The following is a 19265-nucleotide window of genomic DNA, read 5'->3' as shown; positions in this document are numbered from 1 at the left end:
AATGTCACATTATATTCGGTCAAAAATTACACTTGTTTATTAGGACCTATAAAAACAGAAAATGACAGCATGAATATAAGACTAGCGTCATCACACTCTGTATGGGTGTGCTCTACTACATGGATGAATTCCATTTGGAGGTGGTGGGGAATCGGGACACAAGCACATTTCTTTTTGTACAATATAAAACAGCAATGGCCCCATCCATTTAATACACCTAATGGCAACCATGCAACACCGTCCACTCTTTATTGTCTATACATTAAAAATTGGGCAGAGATCTTGAGATGCCTAACCAGTCGTTCTTTTATACAACACAGGACAGAAAAAGGAAGAATGGGCAGGTAGGAGAAAAACCCGGTTTGGAAGTTAAAGAAAAAGACATCAGTGTTTGCTCTTCTTTGATTTTTTGTGAGACCGGTGAGGAGATCTTGATTTGGACCGGGACTTCTTTGCTGATTTCTTGGGAGTTCTGGACCGTGTCCTCCTGGATCGTTTGGGTGTGCGAGGTGATGAGGGAGATCTAGTAGGACAAATATATTTCTTTTACATATCTGCATTTCAATGCCCTAACACTACTTCCACAAATTCTATGGTTAAATGTACGTTACTGTCCGATACCTAGCTCTGATGCAGATGACTGATCTAATTACCTCTTGGAAGACTTTTTGTTGCTGGATCGAGGGGAATCTTTATGTGAAGAGCGGGACGATATGTCTTTAGAGTATGACCGGCCAGATCGTTCTGATCTTTCTGAACGCTCTGACCGGGGAGAGGATGACCGTCCTCGTCTGCTGCTACTCCGTGTTGGGCTAGGTGACCCACTGTGGCGCCGCTTCCTATCAAGCAGAGGGGACAAATAATTAGACAGAAAATTAAATGAAGTCCATGTTTTATGAAGGATACGCAATAATACTATAACTACATATTGCATATTACCTTTCTTTCCTGGTTGGTGTGTCCTCTTTATCTTTTTCTTTCTTCACGTCTTTCAACCGCGCCTCAGCTTTCTCCTTCTCTTTCTCTCGTTCAAGTTTCTCTTTTTCCTTTTCCTATCAAAAAAAAAAGATACAATTGCATCAATTTGCATTTTAATTCTTCTACTTAAATCATATTTGTGGTGAGACCATTTACCTTTTGCAATAGTTTGTCCCTGTAGTGCTCCACCTGCTCCTGAATACTCTGGCCAAGCTTCTTTGGCCTTTTCCCAGACTCCAGCTCATCCTGGAATTTCATGACCTTAACCTGGACAAAACAGTACAATTAAATTAAAATGCTTCAAACAATTTCGTTTGCATACAAAACAAATATAAGAGGGTGGATTTGTGCTAATTGAAAAGTACCTCTATCTCTCTGAGCTTGGTACGTTTCTCCTCATTCATTTCAGACATCTTGGCTTTAACATCAGACTCATCTCTAATGGGGTTGGAGTAGCTCTGATTATCTTCTAAGGAAGGGCTCCTGTCATCATCATCACTGTCCCCCTCGTTCCTTTAGCAATGAAACATTTTTAGACAGATGAAGGGTGCATTGAAATATTTCCAGTGTAACAGACCACTATCCTCAAGCTTACAACAAAAGACAAACTCACTTCTTTGTTTCTTCTGGTTGCTCGAAAATCTCCCATTTTGATGTTGTCACAGCTGAAAAGCAATAAATGAATAAATAAAACAGTTAAAAAAAATAAGAGTTAGTATTCACATAAAAATATACCTTCATAGATGTATTTGATGCTACTACAAAATATGCATCAGCACTGATCTCCCAATTCTATTATAAGTTTGACTTGATTCCTAAACATAAATACCAATCCTGCACAAAACAGCTGCTGGCTAGCGTTAGCTCTCTGACGGGAGGAGACTGAATAAAGCAGAATTCACACTGTTCAAGTCCATTATCAGTTTCTCTCTCTACGTCTCTCACAGATGCACGCACACCTATAAATTCACTACAGCAGGGGTCATCAACCCTGGTCGTTGCGATCTAGGGATAATTGTAAAACATGGAGAGCTTGTTAACCAGGTTTGGTGACCCCTGCACTACCAAATTACCAGTCCACTTGTCAAAGAGTCATGTCAATGATCTGTGGTCATTCCACACAGACAAAGTTCACATCAGTGTACATGACAATCCAGACTCCAGGAGGCCGATACTAGCCTCGCCCTTAACTTCTATCTCAAACTGCATGATTAATGTATAATAGTAGTGTTTACTATTCCTAGCAAAAGGCACAAATGTAAAAAAATGATCCACAGGTATTAAGAAATGATACTGAATCATCCAAATAATCAAGACAAAAAAAACCCAAACATTTTCTAGGCTTTATTTTAAATCTAAAAGTCTCACCTTGAGCTTGTAACTCAGACTCATCCACTGCTTCCCATTTCGAGGGTGCTACCTTGAAGGTTGCCTCCTTGGACTGATCCACTAAAAAAAAAAAAGAAACATAAAAAAGTGAGTCAGTGTGCAAGGGCTGCATAAAATATTTGGGTTGAGATCATGAACCACCTCATAAAACTGTCTATGTAAGTTGCTGTAACACTCACAAGGTATTCCATCGATGTCTTCTTCCATGGGCTTGATAGGAACACCATCCAGGTCATCCAGAGGAGTTCCATCAATAGGGGCCCCATCAATGGGTCCTGCATCAATTGGCACCCCATCCACGTCCTCCAGAGGAGTGCCATCTACATACTCCCCTATTGGAGCCCCATCAATATCATCTGCTGGCTCAGGCTGAAAAAAGAGTTTTTAAAGGCCAAATCATTGTCATACAAGTTCAAAAGTATTACAGTGTTGTAACATAAGTATTGTTTCATCAATTACCTCCACAACGATTGGAGCAGCCTCTTTCTCGACAGAAATGTTAACGAGACCCAGGAATATGTTCTGCAGCTTGATAAGAAAGGGGTCTGGATACACAGCCCAGTCCTCCCATGCCCGGAAACATGACATCACTCGTTGCTGTCATAAAGAAGACAAGATATGGATGGATGAGTGACATATCCTAAGTAAATTAAAACTATTCAAAGTATTTAGTAAACACAAATATACCTTAAAGTTCTCACACTGAAGGTGGCCTTGTATTGTTTTGTATGTCGCATTAAGGTCTGAGAAAATCTGGCAGAGCTTTGTCTCAAAGCTGGTGAGAAAAGTTTAAGGGCATATATGTCAATATGAAACTGAAACAAGGCCTTGGCTAATTGTTTAATGTCCGTGCTAATAAACTGCACAACTTACTATTTTCTGTAGTAAGACGCATTGGTTACTTTGGCAGAAGAGTTGTACAGCACATCAGAAACAAGATATAAGCGTGCAATCTGAAATTTCAAAGAGAGAATACAGGTATCTGTTAAACATGAAGTGTTTTTTTAAGTAATTGTCCCACCACAGAATGGTTATTGGTCCTTGCCTTCTTGGGAAGAGGGGTCTTGAGGATGGAGAGGGACTCTGTAATACACTCCACAATCTCTTCAGCAGCTTCAGCATGGCTGAGACAAAATAGCATGGCTTCTGCTATGTCTCCCCTCCTGGGAGTCATACCACGTAGCATCTCCTCAAGTTTGTCCCGCTCACTGCAGAAATTAAAGACAATTAAGCAGGATTCCAACCTACAGTATCAACAGCTGGACTATTTAACATAACTTTAATAAACTGACCATACAGTTTATGACCACACAATTTTGCTGATAAGAAAATGGTCTTACTCTTCTTTCAAGCAGCCTTTCTTGTTGGTCTCCTCCTCTTCTTCCTCTTCTTCACCATCATCATAAGGCCCATGGAGGTATGGATTAAGAGGAGGAGGACGCCAAAAAGATCCATTTTTAAACATCCTAAAGTCATCTGTTCGCCATTTGGCTGGTGCTTCACCCTGACAAAGTAATAATAGTAAATATCAAATCACGTTTGTCTGTGAACATAAATTGTTTTTCCCCATATGGGCTGGATACCACCGAAATATGCTGAACTCAAGTGATCTTTAAAGAAAGAAACCAAACCTGCAGTATGGAGTAGAGCTTCCACCGGTAGTATACATGTGCTGGGCTCTGGTTCTCAAACAGAAATCTGAAAGAAAAAAACAAAAATGCATCAGCACAGCCTTTTAACCACTAGAACAATACCTGTTAATACATTTCTAATGGGCGGCTGCACTGACCTGTACATGGGATTGTTGATTTCTCTATTCATGATCATGGCTTCAAACATTGGGCCTTCACGCACCACAAACTCGATCATTCGATGGATGAGAGAGAGCAAATTCCTACAAGAAAAACACAGTTAAAGCAAACAGATTCAGACTGGCCTGACTTTTGAGCACTACAAAAGAACCTACCAATTAAAGATGAATTTATGCTTGGTGGTTTGACACTCAGAACTGTTGCCTTACTGAAGACAATTTTAAATTCTTAAAAAAAAAAACACACAAAAACTGCAGCAACTGTCACATATGTAAGTCCATAATTAAATCGTTAAGTGGTGATGATATGTCTTAAGAGAGAGACAACTCTGTGTCATACAACCAAGCATAAATTCAGTACAACTCATTATACCTCTTGTCCTATTTAGAACAATGAATAATTTCTCCCCAAACTTATAAAACCACAACAGATGACTGCAAAACATCTATACTAATGATTTAATTTTAAAAAAACCAAACAAACAAAAAAAACAAACAAATCAGGTAAATTATTCTTTTTTTTTTTTTTTACTGCATGTAAATTGTAAAAAAGGCTCATCATGATGATCATGCCTATTTTAAGGCTACAGGTTTTAATTGCAGTAAATTTCACTATTTGGGGAAAAAAGCGAAGCTGAAGAAGCAGGTGTGAAACATTGACAAGACGCTTCATTATTTGCAAAGTTTGTCAATACGGTGCCTTTCAATTCCCACTTATCTCCTGACTAATGTAAAATGAGGAAGAACCAAAGCAGTATAGGATTGTTGGCCTATATAGGCTAAAACATGTTCCCTACTGATACAGCTGGTAATGACTAAATACAGTGTAAACAGGATCACTAGAGTTCTTCTTCTGGAGAAATATATGGTGCAGGCTGCATATAATTAGCCTAAAGTGGCCAAAATGACAAAGGATGTCTTATTTTTGACAACACAGATCACATTTACTTGTATTAGAGTTGATCGTACCAATGGCGGGGTAAAATTCAGTATACTTTCCCAATCCATCCCATGATGCTTTTCAGGTCCCTCGTTGCTGCAGACAGTTCAACTTGTGCTGCTCACCAAGGCCAATGTCAAAGGTCATATATAGGCTAATGCTGGCGGGTTTAGATTTGTTGGCAGGGGTCAGATTTACTGAGCTCCCAATAGTGACAGAGGCCAAGGGGGTAGACGGTCCAAATGAGCAATGGTCAGAGAACAGGTTTTCACAAACTACAGTTCTAAAGTCAGCAGATTATGTATGTGGCAGGGTACTATGTTACTAAAACTTAGAAACACAATTAAATCTTGATATATGGAGTGGAACTGTGATGGAATAATGCCAATATATTTGGCTCTAAACAGCATATTAAAAAAGCTCTAATGATATTTCACTACATATTTAAAGAAAACATGAATAACGGTGAGATGCAAAAGAGCAAGGTGCAAAACAAATGTGTCAATCAATGTTCTAAGTACTAATGTGAAAACATTGTATAACTGCCTCAACCATTGCTCACCCACACTGACCTGCCCCCTGTAGCATGCAGTGATCAACTGATCAAAGTTTTAGCTTCATTATGGGATGCTTTTTTTTTTTCTAAGTTTGTACACCAATTAAAAAAGAAAAACATGTACCTTTCTGTTGGGATAACCACTTTGACTATGGCTTGCGACAGAGTCTGTATATGAAGTCACATCAGATAATAAACATAGAATGTGAGTATTGTTAAAAAGGCAACAGATAAAAATTTTTTAAAAATGCATTCAAAAGTGCAAAAAGACATCAACTTTCCTTTACTGCTGTCAGTTTTACTAAAGGCCAAAGACCAATGACATTTCATTAACCATAAACACCTCTCTATGACTGAGCATTTGGCACACGCTAACATATCATTATACCCAGACTTTGATCTACAGTCAAAAAGATAAAATCTATGACTGACAAAAAATGGAATTAAAACCTGTACTAACTGCTCATTATAAAAGCTTATATCATACCACCAGAATTAAAACAATAATACAACCCATGTGAAAATCCCAGGCTGACATGTTGAGTTACCTTCTCAAACTCGTCCTTATTTTTAGGTGGGGGGAGCAGGGGAGCATTGGGGTTTTTCAATCTCTCTCTGGGCTGTGCGTTGAAAGGAAGGCCAGAGGGAGGCGGTGGAAGTGTGTGCTCCATCATGGAAGGAGGGATGTAGATGGGGTGGGGTGGAATGGGCACACCTTTGCCCCATCCTAATTTCATCTCAAAGTTCATTATCATCTTTCCTGTAATGCAGTAAAGAATATATTTTCAAGAGCAAGGAAAAAAGTGTATGTGTGTTTGTAAGTATTTTTTTTTTTTTTTTGTGAAAAATAAAGAAATACTGCTTTGTACCATTTAGATTCTTGAGTGCTCGCTCAGCATCCCTCCTGTTCATGAAGGCCACAAAGCCACAGTTCCTCTCCCGAGCCCTCTCCTCATCTGTTCTTGGCCACATGATCTTCACACTGGCCAGTGGGCCATAGCGGCCAAACTCTTGACACAGCATCTCCTCATTCATCTGCAATATAATGAAGACATCCAATGAAAAAGTATTCATTTATAAATGGATAATGGGTAAAAATGGTCACATACACTTGAAAATAATAAGCATCACATTTAGAGTTGCCCAAGTCTTGGTTTACAGCAAATCTATGTCAGCCAGTGTTTTAATGTGTGATCTGCATTTCATACTTTGGTTACAAATCACCTGTGGATTGATGTTTCCAAGATACAAGTTAGTAGTGGATGGGTCTCCAACGTCATGTGAACCTGGCGCACAATCATCCAAAACTGCAGAGACAGAAGAGAGAAGAATTTCCTACTGTTGCCTGACAGGAAAAAATATTTTCGTAGCAAGATGAAGATATTCACGGCCACTATATTAAGTCAAAATTACCACTGGACGGACGGTTTCTTCTTGAAGAACCATCCGCTAAAAGAAAGGAAAGTAGTATAAATTTTGTTTCACAATAATAGTGGAAAAAAGGGTGCGGGATTGGGGGGGTGTAGTGACGCATGCAGGACGGGGCCTTTTCAGGCAGTTAGTACAGATAGCCCAGTAACGCAACTTCAAAACACTTACACGACCGTCTTCCTTGTGTTCCCAAGAGAGGTTCAAAACGACTAACACGCCCTTTCATCTTGTGTCTTTCATCCCTTTCTTCCTGTATTCTGCAGGAAACAACATATATCAGAATTAACTGCAAACTACCTAAAAACAAATAAAATGGTTGACAGATTTTTGTGTTGAAACTTACTGTTTAAGTTCTTCTTTGAAGAGCTCAAGGTTGCTCTTCTTCTTTTCTTTTTCATTACTTTTCTTCAAAGGCTGAAATGCATATGTGGGAAATAGTATCAGCACGGTAAAAACTAAATGTTACTGAACAGTGTTGTTTATTACAGCAGTAACAAAGGGTATTTCTTGACAATGACAGTACTTACATGTCTTTTGTCTAATGCTAGAAACTGAGGCGGTGTTTCTAAAGGCAAGAAACTTTTTGTTTGAGTTTCAAAACGTGACTTAGGCTTGTACAGCTTTCCTTTCTTGTCATCAGCAGCTGCTTCCTCTGAAACAAATATATTGTAATATCACTTTTCAAAGTCAGCGCAACTTTGAACATATTGAATTCAACTGCAAAATACATAAACAGTGTAAAACCTTTTGTTGCGTTTGCAATACCACCACGGACAAAGGCCTTGACTTTGCCATCCCCCCCTCCTTCAAAAGCAGCTAGAAACTCTTCGTAAATCTCTGCCGCAGCCCGCTCATCCTCCTGAACACAGAAACCAGCATCAAAGTAAATAAACATAATTCAAGTTAATGAGAAGCCCAGCAAAGACGGGGGATAACAGTATATTGTATATAATTTCATATGTTTAAATGCACTAATATCAGACCCTAAATGACCATCTTGCACTTGTACTCATGAAAGTTACCACTTCACACCAACACTATATTAACCTCATGCAGAGGATGATGCCACAGACAGTTTTAAATTTAAATTTAGCCTTTAGGAACACAATTATTATTAAACAGCTGTACTCTAATTACATAAATACATACATATACACACTTACCTTTTTCTTTATTTCATCTTGTTCTTTTTTGCTTAATGTCCTCTTTGCCACTGCCATTTTGCCAATGCTGAAAGACTTCAGTTTGCTCTCGAGCAGCGCCTGAAATCACGGGTTACTTTAAACAACTATTGGCTTAATTAGCACCAAAAAACAACAACTATAACAACAAGTGCTGTTGATTATTGTTTGTGTTTACTGGAGTGTGAAAGTTACGTTAAATTAAGTGGGGATCACTAAGTAGAGACTTCTTTCTCCAGTAACGTTACTGTCCAAACATTTGACTGTCAAACCTTTAAGTTAGATTTACTGTTGCTCTTTTATTTCGTGGCTGCAGCGGGACATCAGGAAGCGGATTAAACTGGGGGAAATTACCCAGAGGCCTAACAGATGTTTAGCTGTTGTACCGCCACCTACTGAACTAGGAGCCAGTGGCCATGGCCCGCTTTCCCAAACACTGATTATACTTCCTTAACGTCAAACACACATCAACCGACTGTGCACTAAAAACGACATATGTCAGTACGTCTGATTTGAGTAATGATCATTTCTGGGGTCAGTTGCTTGTGGTGGCTAAACCGTTAGCTAAGTTAGCATGTTTGCTACATAGCGCGTTGCTCGCTATAACCCCGCTGCGCACACTCGTAGCTCCTGCCTTCTGTAGCCTACAAATGTTTACATTATCGGGGTTGTTTAGGTATCCTGTCATTTACATCGTGTTCATTATAGCGAGTAAGACCAAGCTAATGGAAGTACAAACGTTGTGTTCATCACCTTAGCGCTAGCTTTTTGAGAGCCACCAGGCGCTCGATCCGCCATCTTCTTCTCCTCCTCTTTTCTTCTTCGTCTTCTTCATCATTGTAGCATTCGCCTCCTCCTTCTTCTTCCTCCTCTTCTTCTTAAACGCGAATTGGACCCAGGCGGGGCATTAGCGCCACCAGCTGCTACACTATGGGAACCGCATATTCAATCAGTCCAATCAGTTCTATCCCAAGAAAAAGTTGCAAAACACAATTTCCAACATAGCGTGAGATTGATTTCACACACTTAACACAATTCTTTTTCAGCTTCTAACTGTTTTCCAATAATTAGTTTATTTTACTGTGTTCCAATCTAATCCCAGTTATCAGAGGCTCTCCTCTATTTTCCCAGTGATCACATTCCTAATTTTGTTAGATCTTATATATGAGTAGTCTCTTTTAAGAACTTCATCCCAATATCTCTACAATAAGATTTTCGTTTCTATATTACTTTTTAAAATTGCTTCTCTTGATTAACAAGTAGATCCAGCCTATGGGTTGGTAAAAATTGCACATCTATTCCTTACATGTTTATTCTTTTCAAGGATTACAGTATTTCATAAAGATGTCCAACCTTATAACATCTTCTCACAATACCTGATACTCAACAAAATATATTACATGGTCAAAAAACATCTAGTTCATTTGTTTTGCTGCTTTGTAGCTTGGTATTAACCAAACAAATAAATATGGCTATTTATTTTGGTCTTAACCTAGTCCAGACACCAATATACCTTTCACATATATATATATACATATCTATAAATATATATATATATATGAATAAAAACGACTGTAAATTGTTGCTATTGTGAAATGTAGAATGAAGAATTGCTTTTAATCCAGCAGGTTGTGCTGTTGCTCTCCTTAGCTCTCACTCTATAACATATCCTGTCCAACAGTTTCTAAGGTATTTTGATTAATGTTCAGTTGTTATAAAGGAGGTTTTAGAAGCTGCAGTTGTGGTCAGATCTGACATGAAGGTTAGTATCCTAAAATGTTCAATAACATTGAAAGTTTCTTCAAGTGCAGTCAAAAGCAATCCAACACACTGATGAAACTGGCTTTCCTGAGAACCACCCAGGAAAGGAAGACGAAGATCAGTTACTAGCCTCAGAAATCAGCAACTAACACCATTTCCAAATACAGCCCACATGAGTGACTGCCAGAGTTCAAGAAGTCCAAAAATTAAATTTTGGGAGGAATTTGTATGGATCAGGTCTTCATGGTGGAATTTCTTCACAGAAAACCACCACTGTGAAAGACCAAGAAGAAGAAGAGTTGCTTGGGCCAAGACTCACAAGGACATTAGACCAGTGGGAATTTGTTTTCTTTGGTCTGATGAAGGTTGAAATTTTTGGTTCCAAACTGTATCTTCGAGAGATGCAATGAAGATGAATGTGTATTGTTCGTGTGTGAATGTGGTCGCCACTGTTAAGCATGGAGAGACATATATGATATTTGGTGTTTCTTTTCAAATTTCAAGGAATACTTAGTCATGCTATGCAGTAACGTGATGTCCCATCTGGTTTGAGCTGGGTTATTATTTGGTTTTCACCAGGAAATGGCTCCAGGCTCAGTAAGGACTATCTGACTAAGAAGGAGAGTGATTGAGTCCTGCACCCCATGACCTGGAGACTACAGTCACCTTACCTTAATCCAGCTGAGATAGTTTAGGATATGGTTATGGTGGACTCATCAGCATGTAGAAAAAGTGCCCAGTAAGTGCTCATAATATGTGGTAACTAACTCCCAGGTGACTACTTCATGAAGCTGGTTGAGAAAATGCAGAGTGTTCACAAATCTGTTTCTAAAGCAACAAGTGGCTACTTTCAAGAGTCTAAAATTTACTGCTTGGATTTAATTTTTTGCTTTCTGTCTTTAATATTACTCTATTTGTAGAAATAAAATAAAAAAATAAACAGAATGAGAAGATATGTCCAAACTACTGAAGATAGTTCTAGTCTGTATTTGTTTAGCATTTAATACAAAATGCCTCACTAATAATAATATTATCAGCTATTGAGTGGTAAGCTTGCACCTGAATTTCAGAAATGAATGTTTGCTATGGCCCCTTTTTGCTTCAGTGCAGCAGCTGGATGAGATTTTACAAGTTTGTGCGAAACCATGATGACACATGTTATCTCTGCATGATCCCACACTGTTCCAAAGAAATTCTTATGAATACTTGACTTTCTCAATGCCCACAGTGGTGTTGAGGTCAGGTGACTGTGGAGGTACAGAAAGTCCATGACAATGAGCAATACTTGGTCTTCTTATGGCTGCAAAGACGTTAGAGGGAAGAGTACAGAACAGTTTCGTGGTGCTCCTCCTTCTTGGTCAGAGTTTAGTCGACTTGGTGCAGGTGTCCAATTACAGAGGAAACAAAACAAAAAATATTTTTTTCTTTGTTATGCATCATAATTTCCTTGGCATTGATACTACAGGTCTCTGAAAATCTGCTGGAAAAATTAATGCAATTCTTCTTAGATAGCCCCAAAAGCTCAACTGTGCTGATATATATATATTATAATTATTATTGTATTATAAAAATTTCCCTTCTCACCCCTATGGGTGGTGTGTGTGTGTCTTCCTCAATCTCGGGTCCTCTACCAGAGGCCTGGGAGTTTGAGGGTTCTTCGCAGTATCTTAGCTGTATATATATATATTTATATATATATTATAAAGAAGAAGAAACAAATACATAAAAAATACACACATATACATAAAAAATACACACATATATACTCTCTCTCTCTCTTTATATGTATGTATATATATATATATATATATATATATAAAGAAGAAGAAAAGAAGAAGATATATATGTATATATATTTCTTCTTCGTTTTTTTGGTGAGGGGGGGTGGGGGACCTAAGCCGGTGTTCCCTCCCTCCTACCACGCGTAACAAACGCTATATTCATCTGCTCCAGCTTGCACTGACTGAAACTCTCTGCTGGAGCGCCTGGTTATAACTCACCCCTCCGTTTGAGCCGCTGGACGAAATGCTATTCACGCCACGGGGCGAAAACAGGCGACGTGCCTGCTCCGTTAGTCCAACAATGTGGAGTACATGCAGTATTTTTTGCGCATGGAATCTACTTTTTTTGGCTGAGGTCTTGGCGCAGTCTCAACAGAGGTACACCTTTATTTGCGTTTTCTCATTTGGAAGCTTAATGAGTGAGAAAGGTGCCACAGATCCCATATAGACTGTGGAGAAGTAGTGCCAGTGGACTAGTTTATTTAGAGGAGTATTCTGCAGTCTGCGCTACCTCCAGTCAGGACATTTAGAACAGATTGGCGGAGATATAAGTATTAAATCAAATCAAGCTGTCGTGAATGTTTATACGTGTTTATTGTTTTAATATGTGGAGGATTTTGATATGTGGAAAATAGAGAAAATTCTCCGTCCCGCAGACCAACCATCACATGCGGTGGCAACATCACAGGGGAGTCTGGAGTCATCGGGAGCCAGGGGTACCCAGGAGTTTACCCTCCAAATACGAAGTGTGTGTGGAGAATCACAGTGAGTCAAATGTCATACTCACATCCTGCGCCTTCCTCCCACAGCCCAGGCCATGATAAAAGCCTGAATTGTTAATTAAAGACACAAGTTGCATAATAGTCTATAATACGATAGGCCTTCTTATTCACTAACGCTGAAATTTCTGCTGAAATCATTGCTTTACATAACTTAAAGATGTCCAATATTGATGGGCGGCACTGTGAATTAGTGGTTAGTACTGTTACCTCACAGCAAGAAGGTTCCTGGTTTGAAACCCATCAGGGACCTTTCTGTGTGGAGTTTGCATGTTCTCCCTGTGCTTGTGTGGGTTTTCTCCAGGTACTCTGGTTTCCTCCCACAGTCCAAAAACATGTATGTCAGGTTGATTGGTGACTCTAAATTGCCCATAGGAGTGAGTGTGAGTGTGTGAGGTTGTTTGTCTCTATGTGGCCCTGTGATGGACTGGGGACCTGTCCAGGGTGGACCCCTGCCTTTCACCCAAAGAGAGCTGGGATAGGCTCCAGCAGATCCCTGTGACCCTAAACAGGAATAAGCAGATATAGATGATGGATGGATGGATGTCCAATATTGCTGAAAGGTGATGTGATGTGTCACCTCATATTACTCAATGATGAAGTTGATCCTTAATGTCCTCTGTAAATTCCGAGCCAGGTGCCAGAGGGAAAGCTGGTGGTCCTGTCGTTCCGCTTTCTTGATTTGGAGAGTGACAACCTGTGCCGCTATGACTACGTGGATGTTTACAGTGGACATGTCAACGGGCAGCGACTGGGACGCTTCTGTGGGACGTTCAAACCTGGATCCCTGGTGTCCATGAGCAACAAGATGCTCCTGCAGATGGTTTCTGATGCCAACACAGCTGGGAGTGGCTTCCTGGCTGTCTTCTCTGCTGCCCACCCACATGAGAGAGGTAGGCAAATGTGGGAAGAAGAAGTTGGGAGCATGGTCTTGGCATGTTTCCTCTTAATATTGCTGTCTTACAAGGCAGCAAAAAGCAGCTGGGCAGAGAATCTCTTACCACTAACCAAGTATGTAGCACTGAGAGCCATGAAGGACTGTGTCTACAGCCCTCAGTCTATAAAGGAATCTGATATTCAGCTGGGAATGTGTTTGGGCAAAGCATCAGCATCCTTAAAACACAAATCAAGTAACAAAAGTTACTTCAGTGAGATCATTTAATGATGTCACAATAATCAAAAAAAAGAAGAAACTTACCCTTTTATGCAGGAAGACATACTCTAAGTTAAATAAAGGTAAATCATAGGTTTTTCTTCTGGTCAGTAAACTGTCTAACTGTGTATCAGTGACCTTTGCATGTTTGTTGACAAAAAGAGAGCAACATCTTTTTACAGCGTGATGTGGAATTTCTCACTGAGTGCTTGTGCAGAAAGCACGCAGCAGAAATATTACTCAAAGCAGGATAAACCTTTTCCTTTCCACAGCATTGCATAATCCTTGTCTGCTGTTTTTGTTGAATTGTAGTGGCTGGTTCTCTGTACACAAGAAACTGACTTGTCTCTGCCAAACTGTGCAGCAAACATGTCCTCCAATTTTTAAATATCTCTTTTTGTTCCTGTACCAAATTCTACCTCACCTTTAGACATTTTGAGAAGGAAACATCTATTTAAAGTGCATGTTATAAAGAAACATGCCTTTAAGTTCTGTTGTACATCATTTGTGATTAATGATCTGATTTTTCTCAGATGTTTGACAACATTGGAAAGTAATGGTCTGTTTTTTTAAAGAAGGGCTAATGAGTGGCTTAATTAATTATAAGGACATATATATGTTCTTCCACAGGAGATCAGTACTGCGGAGGCAGATTGGAGAGGCCCTCTGGGACTTTCAAAACACCGAATTGGCCTGAGAAGGACTATCCAGCTGGTGTCACCTGCTCCTGGCACATAGTGGCACCAAAGAACCAGGTTACAATGCTCAAATCCATAAAAAATATTTTATCTTCATCTTTCATAATAAAAGAAGCCATTGTATGAATATTCCCAAAGGAAAGAGGTCACGACTTTTAGGTAAACTGACAAATTGAACAGATTAACTGATAAACAGTGACACTAAAATCATACATGTCACTTAACAAAGTAAGGTGTAGCTATTAGATTTTGCAAGAGTGGTCTTAGAAACTACATTACATATGTGTAACAAGTTACCTCTACAGTTTTTTTTTCAACATAGCTCAATGTGTAATGGGTGTGGACAACATTATCTCATTTGATTAAGCTTTTGCTTAATCAAAGAGTATTTTTCGTGTGTGTGTGATTTGTTTCCTGCTGCAGATCATTGAAATAAAGTTTGAGAAGTTTGATGTGGAGCGAGATAACTACTGTCGCTATGATCATGTCTCCATTTTCAATGGGGCAGAAATAAATGATGCCAAGAGGATTGGAAAATACTGTGGAGACAGCCCCCCAGGGTAGGTGATTCTGTTATGCAGAAGATTTCATTGTCACTAGAATATCTATCCCATGACTTCATTTCAGTCTGCCCTCTGTTTCTCTGCAGACCTGTGTTTTCTGATGGAAACCAGTTACTAATTCAGTTCCTGTCAGATCTCAGTCTAACCGCAGATGGCTTCATTGGACATTACAAGTTCAGACCAAAGAAATTCCCTGCCACCACAATACCACCCACCACTACCACTCAGCCGGTGACCACCAGACCCATACGTAGGTAGCAGCTTTTATCCAATAAAACCCCTAGAAGACATCTGATGTCTGTATTTGTTGATCCAACTATGCACTACTGGATTCTTCTGCTAACACATGGAGTTTCTAATTTGCTTTAAACATGAGGGGGATAGAGAAATGCATGAAGTGTACAGTCTTAGTAATAGTACAAAGTGACTGTAGTTAAGTCCTTGAAAGCTTCATTTGCACATTTGTATGATTTCTGTATGAGGGTGGCTTTACATTAAATGTAGTTAAGCAGCAAACATAAGTACTGGTAAAATAAAAAATCACAATATAAATTGTTATTATGTGTTTATAGATGCAGCTAACATTGGCACATGTTCAAACACGGCATATGTTAAAAGTGTGTATTTTACTCACATTTTCCTCATGTAAACTGTGAAGCTCACATAGCTCATGCGCATGTGTTTTCAACCTCAATCACAACTCTTTTGTACTCAGCCTTGCATTCCCCATCACTGTTGTTTTCCCTTAGACGAGCCAGGTTATTTTGGCAGCTCCCTGACACAATGTCATACTGTGACACTGCTTTCTGGTTAACTTATCTTTACTGACATTTCCCTCTTTAGTAGGACTAATATTTAAAGAGTCACCTTGTATGTTCTTTAGGTCCTGGGTTCTTTAAGTCCTTTAAAAGCTAAAAGCTAGATGGTCACGTGTCGCATTATCTTGCTATTTATCCACACTGTGCATTTTCTCTGAAGCTGACAGGCATTCATTTGGAGTGGTTCTGATGTTGCAGAGAATATTGTCTAAGTAAACCACAGCAGAAGAAACAGATGCAACCATAGCTCACATACTTGCATCACTGGCAAGCAAAATTACAGACTGAATTTTCTGTGTGTGTGTGTGTGTGTGTGTGTGTGTCTCTGCAGCTCTGAAGTACTCTATCGCCCTGTGCCAACAGAAATGCAAAAGACAAGGAACGCTTCAGAGCAATTACTGCTCCAGCAATTTTGGTAAGAACAAGAGTACTTACTCATTAGTATTGCAATTCATTGAAACCACAAAAACAGCTTCACTCCGGATATTATTAAACATATGTTCTGTTACATATATACTATTCCTAAACAGTCTGACCTTAAGCAGAAGAGATGGCTCTAAGATTTACATCAGGAGAGCCCACATTAGTAACAGCAGCTAAACCTTCCCTAACAAGCAGTTTATAGTCCTGATCATGCCACTGTCTTTTCCCCTCTGATTTTTCGTTGCATATCTCAAAGACTCCCTTCATAGCCTGTCAAGCGGTAAAGAGGTGTACAGTAGGGCACAGTTACCTCCAGTGTAAACACACATAAACTCAACCGCTGACTCTGGGTAAACCGTTGAGAAATGAACGTGTTTATTCAAATTGGACTTTCCTTTGCTAGTCTCGTCTGATGTTTTCCTCTTTGAGATGTTTACCACATGTGTTAGGCTGGTACGTTTTTAGAGCCTGCTTGGATTTGCATCAGGAACTAAAGAAAAGCAAATAATGAGGTGGTGCATGTGGAAAACATACGGTGGTGTGGCGGCAACATCAACACAATCTGCTACACCACATTTTAATGTAGTGGATTGAAAACAGTGTGTTTAATACACACGTATTATCAAAACTGTTGGTATCGTTTAAGTGAAAGAGTTGATATATGTACTTTCAATGTCAGAAGCAGCTCACTGGTTTATGTAACAATAGCAACAGATACAATAACATTTCTGAATCTGGCAGTTCTCAGGAGAGTCTCATCCCTGTCAGGAAATGAAACAGGTACTATGTGAAGTCCAGGCATATTGGTACCATCAGTGTAAAGAATCCTGTTCATGCTAAATAAAACATGATTTCCTCTAATGCCACTGGCAACACTGTCAGTCTGATGTCACTTGTGAACATCATGTCCTCTGAGTTTGTTTTTCTTTTTTCATTTAAATCTCTCCTCTATGTTGCAGTTGTTTAATAAAATACAAAAAATATTTTTGCAGCTAAAAGCATTGATTTGCTGTGTTCTTGGGTGACCTCTGCTCTACTGACTCACCACTGCACATTTAAATTGTCAGCTGGACATTTAAAATAAATATACTTTTAACTTGGCCTCATCCTAGCCCATAACCAGGAACTACTTATCTTGGAAAGTCTTAAAATTACAGGAAATGATACCCCTATGTGGTTTTTGAGAAGGAGCTATTAGTCCATGGATGGATGAGAGAGCCATAAGCAAGTCATAAGGGCAGTGGTGAAGCCTAAAAGGAAATGTTGAGAGGCTGTGTTTTAAACATGCTGTTCAACATGGTACAGATAATTTTCTGTACTTATGCATTGTATGTTGGTTTGACTATAATATTATTTATCACCGCTTTTGTATGTTCATGATAGTAATAACTGGGACTGTCATCACGGCGGTGATGAAAGGAGGAAGTATGTATGCCACTGTCTCTATCATCAACGTGTATAAAGAAGGCAGTCTGGCCATCCAGCAGGCTGGAAAGACCATGAGCACCAAGATCATTATCCTGTGCAAGAAGTGCCCATTTGTCAAAAGAGGTGAGTGTACACTATGCTCTGTATATATATATATATATATTTCATTTATGAAGTCATTACTACTGAAAAGTGGTAATTATCTATATGATGATAATCCGCTCTGCTTTATGAAGAGTGTGAGGTGAGTGGGAGAACTCACTGATCCCAAAGAAGTAACCAGACCTTTTGTGTGGAGATTCTGATATTTGGCCTCCCTGAATGTCTCTGCTGTTCCGCCACTGCATTCAGGTTTTTTTGTGTGACCTCACCAGGTTTGAACTACATCTTCATGGGCCACGTGGATGACGAAGGCCGGGGCAAAATCGCCCCACATCACTTTGTTATGGCATTTAAGACAAAGAACCAGAGGATTCTGAATGTTCTAAAAAACAAGCAGTGCTGAGCTTCAGTAGCTCTGAGGATCCCTACTGAACTTGTGTGCCTGAGGCACAGCTGTGGATGGAAACAATTAAGCAAAAAAAATACAATTCACAGCACAGTCACAGCTCATAAAACCAAACTAGCATCTGGAGCCAAATCTGCCAGCACAAAACTATAATCCTCTTTATTCAGTTAAGAGAAACTCAAGAGTTTTGCATTTATCCATTCTGCTAAAGATTGCATGTTTTAGAATAAACACGATTTTTTAAGGATTTATGATGTCTTCTATTAAAAGACAAACCAGTTAGTCTGTTTCTGAAGAACGAATCAGCAGCAGAATCAATTACGATTTCAGCCCACAGCCACCTTCCTGTCATGCTCCTAGCAGAGACTCAACCAAGGGAGCACAGCGCAGAGGCACTTTTCATTTAAAATTTTCTTCAGTGTGACATTCTATGACGGCACTATTATTTTAAAAATATTTTCACTATTTTGCTTTCAATTTGTAGTGCATAATGTGAATTAAGACAGATATTATTTAATCTTTATTAAGTAATGATATTTATCAGAATAATTTTACATTTCTTTAAGCCTGGTTGGACTTCAGGGAACTTTGTTATGATTATAGCTTTAATGACATTGTTAACATCCTTCATTAAATTTTAATGGGTGTGGTTCAGGAGATTTAAATGTGGTGATTAAAGTGCAATATTTTCTATATACATTATTCTTTTGTAAAAGATTTTTTTGCTGGTTTTATGTCTAACAAATGAGGACCTTCCCAGTTTAAAGCTCTTTTTTCCTAATTTAAAAGATGCAAAGCACTTCCATCAATATGTTTCATTTACTACTTGCCATTGTTTTTAAAAGCTGTGGTATAAAATGAAAAAGATATTTTCATAAGAAAAACATTGTGAATATTATTTATATTTTATTGATTTCAGCTGCCCAAATAAAACACCTTTAACCTTTCCCTTTTGCTTGTTTGACTTTGTACAAAAACCTTCAGCTGCAAACCAAATGATACTAAAAATATTATAAATTAAATAGTCTGTTGAGATCACGCAATAAAACTCTGCTCTGCTAAGCATGA

General features: G+C 39.0%; 2 protein-coding genes across 5 annotated transcripts; one reads left to right on the top strand and one right to left on the bottom strand.

The window, feature by feature from the left end:
• Positions 1-19: 19 nt before the first annotated feature.
• u2surp (U2 snRNP-associated SURP domain containing) lies at positions 20-9148 on the bottom strand. Of its 3 annotated transcripts, XM_026292109.1 has the most exons (26): positions 9039-9148; positions 8268-8366; positions 7849-7963; positions 7632-7756; positions 7448-7518; positions 7273-7361; positions 7087-7122; positions 6898-6980; positions 6543-6708; positions 6222-6433; positions 5798-5841; positions 4157-4261; positions 3999-4065; positions 3708-3871; positions 3413-3575; positions 3241-3320; positions 3055-3142; positions 2827-2964; positions 2547-2736; positions 2347-2427; positions 1592-1643; positions 1344-1491; positions 1135-1245; positions 940-1052; positions 654-839; positions 20-523 (listed from the first exon to the last, which is right to left on the bottom strand). In XM_026292109.1, the coding sequence occupies exons 1-26, from the start codon at positions 9081-9083 to the stop codon at positions 385-387; spliced, it is 2910 nt and encodes a 969-aa protein (XP_026147894.1). In that variant the 5' UTR covers positions 9084-9148; the 3' UTR covers positions 20-384. The 3 variants fall into 3 exon arrangements, with proteins under 3 accessions (XP_026147894.1, XP_026147895.1, XP_026147896.1); XM_026292110.1 differs by lacking the exon at positions 7087-7122; XM_026292111.1 differs by lacking the exons at positions 5798-5841; positions 6543-6708; positions 6898-6980; ... (5 more) ...; positions 8268-8366; positions 9039-9148 and having other exon boundaries at positions 6222-6414.
• A 2863-nt stretch (positions 9149-12011) lies between these two features.
• Positions 12012-18976, top strand: pcolce2b (procollagen C-endopeptidase enhancer 2b). 2 transcript variants are annotated; one of them, XR_003294771.1, is made up of 9 exons: positions 12012-12205; positions 12484-12592; positions 13244-13499; positions 14390-14514; positions 14881-15017; positions 15107-15274; positions 16170-16253; positions 17645-17812; positions 18064-18203. XR_003294771.1 is itself a non-coding variant. In XM_026292352.1 (9 exons), exons 1-9 carry the CDS (start codon positions 12072-12074, stop codon positions 18192-18194), a joined length of 1308 nt encoding a protein of 435 aa, XP_026148137.1. In that variant the 5' UTR covers positions 12012-12071; the 3' UTR covers positions 18195-18976. The 2 variants fall into 2 exon arrangements, 1 of the variants encoding a protein (XP_026148137.1); XM_026292352.1 differs by having other exon boundaries at positions 15107-15270; positions 18064-18976.
• The last annotated feature ends 289 nt before the right edge of the window (positions 18977-19265 follow it).

Source organism: Mastacembelus armatus, chromosome 20, assembly GCF_900324485.2.
Source record: "Mastacembelus armatus chromosome 20, fMasArm1.2, whole genome shotgun sequence".
Classification (NCBI taxonomy): Eukaryota; Metazoa; Chordata; class Actinopteri; order Synbranchiformes; family Mastacembelidae; genus Mastacembelus; species Mastacembelus armatus.
Note: the sequence above shows the minus strand (reverse complement) of the source record. Positions and strands in the feature narration are given on the sequence as shown.

Excerpts from the sequence above, each read along its gene's own strand:
- u2surp (XM_026292109.1), bottom strand. The coding sequence starts at position 9,083 with ATGGCGGATCGAGCGCCTGGTGGCTCTCAAAAAGCTAGCGCTAAG. Across the intron at positions 5,842-6,221 it reads ATAAGGACGAGTTTGAGAAG|ACTCTGTCGCAAGCCATAGT; the intron begins GTAACTCAACAT and ends CTTCATATACAG. Across the intron at positions 1,053-1,134 it reads GGGACAAACTATTGCAAAAG|GAAAAGGAAAAAGAGAAACT; the intron begins GTAAATGGTCTC and ends TTTTTTTGATAG.
- pcolce2b (XM_026292352.1), top strand. The coding sequence starts at position 12,072 with ATGCTATTCACGCCACGGGGCGAAAACAGGCGACGTGCCTGCTCCGTT. Across the intron at positions 12,206-12,483 it reads TTGGCGCAGTCTCAACAGAG|ACCAACCATCACATGCGGTG; the intron begins GTACACCTTTAT and ends TCCGTCCCGCAG. Across the intron at positions 16,254-17,644 it reads TTACTGCTCCAGCAATTTTG|TAATAACTGGGACTGTCATC; the intron begins GTAAGAACAAGA and ends TGTTCATGATAG.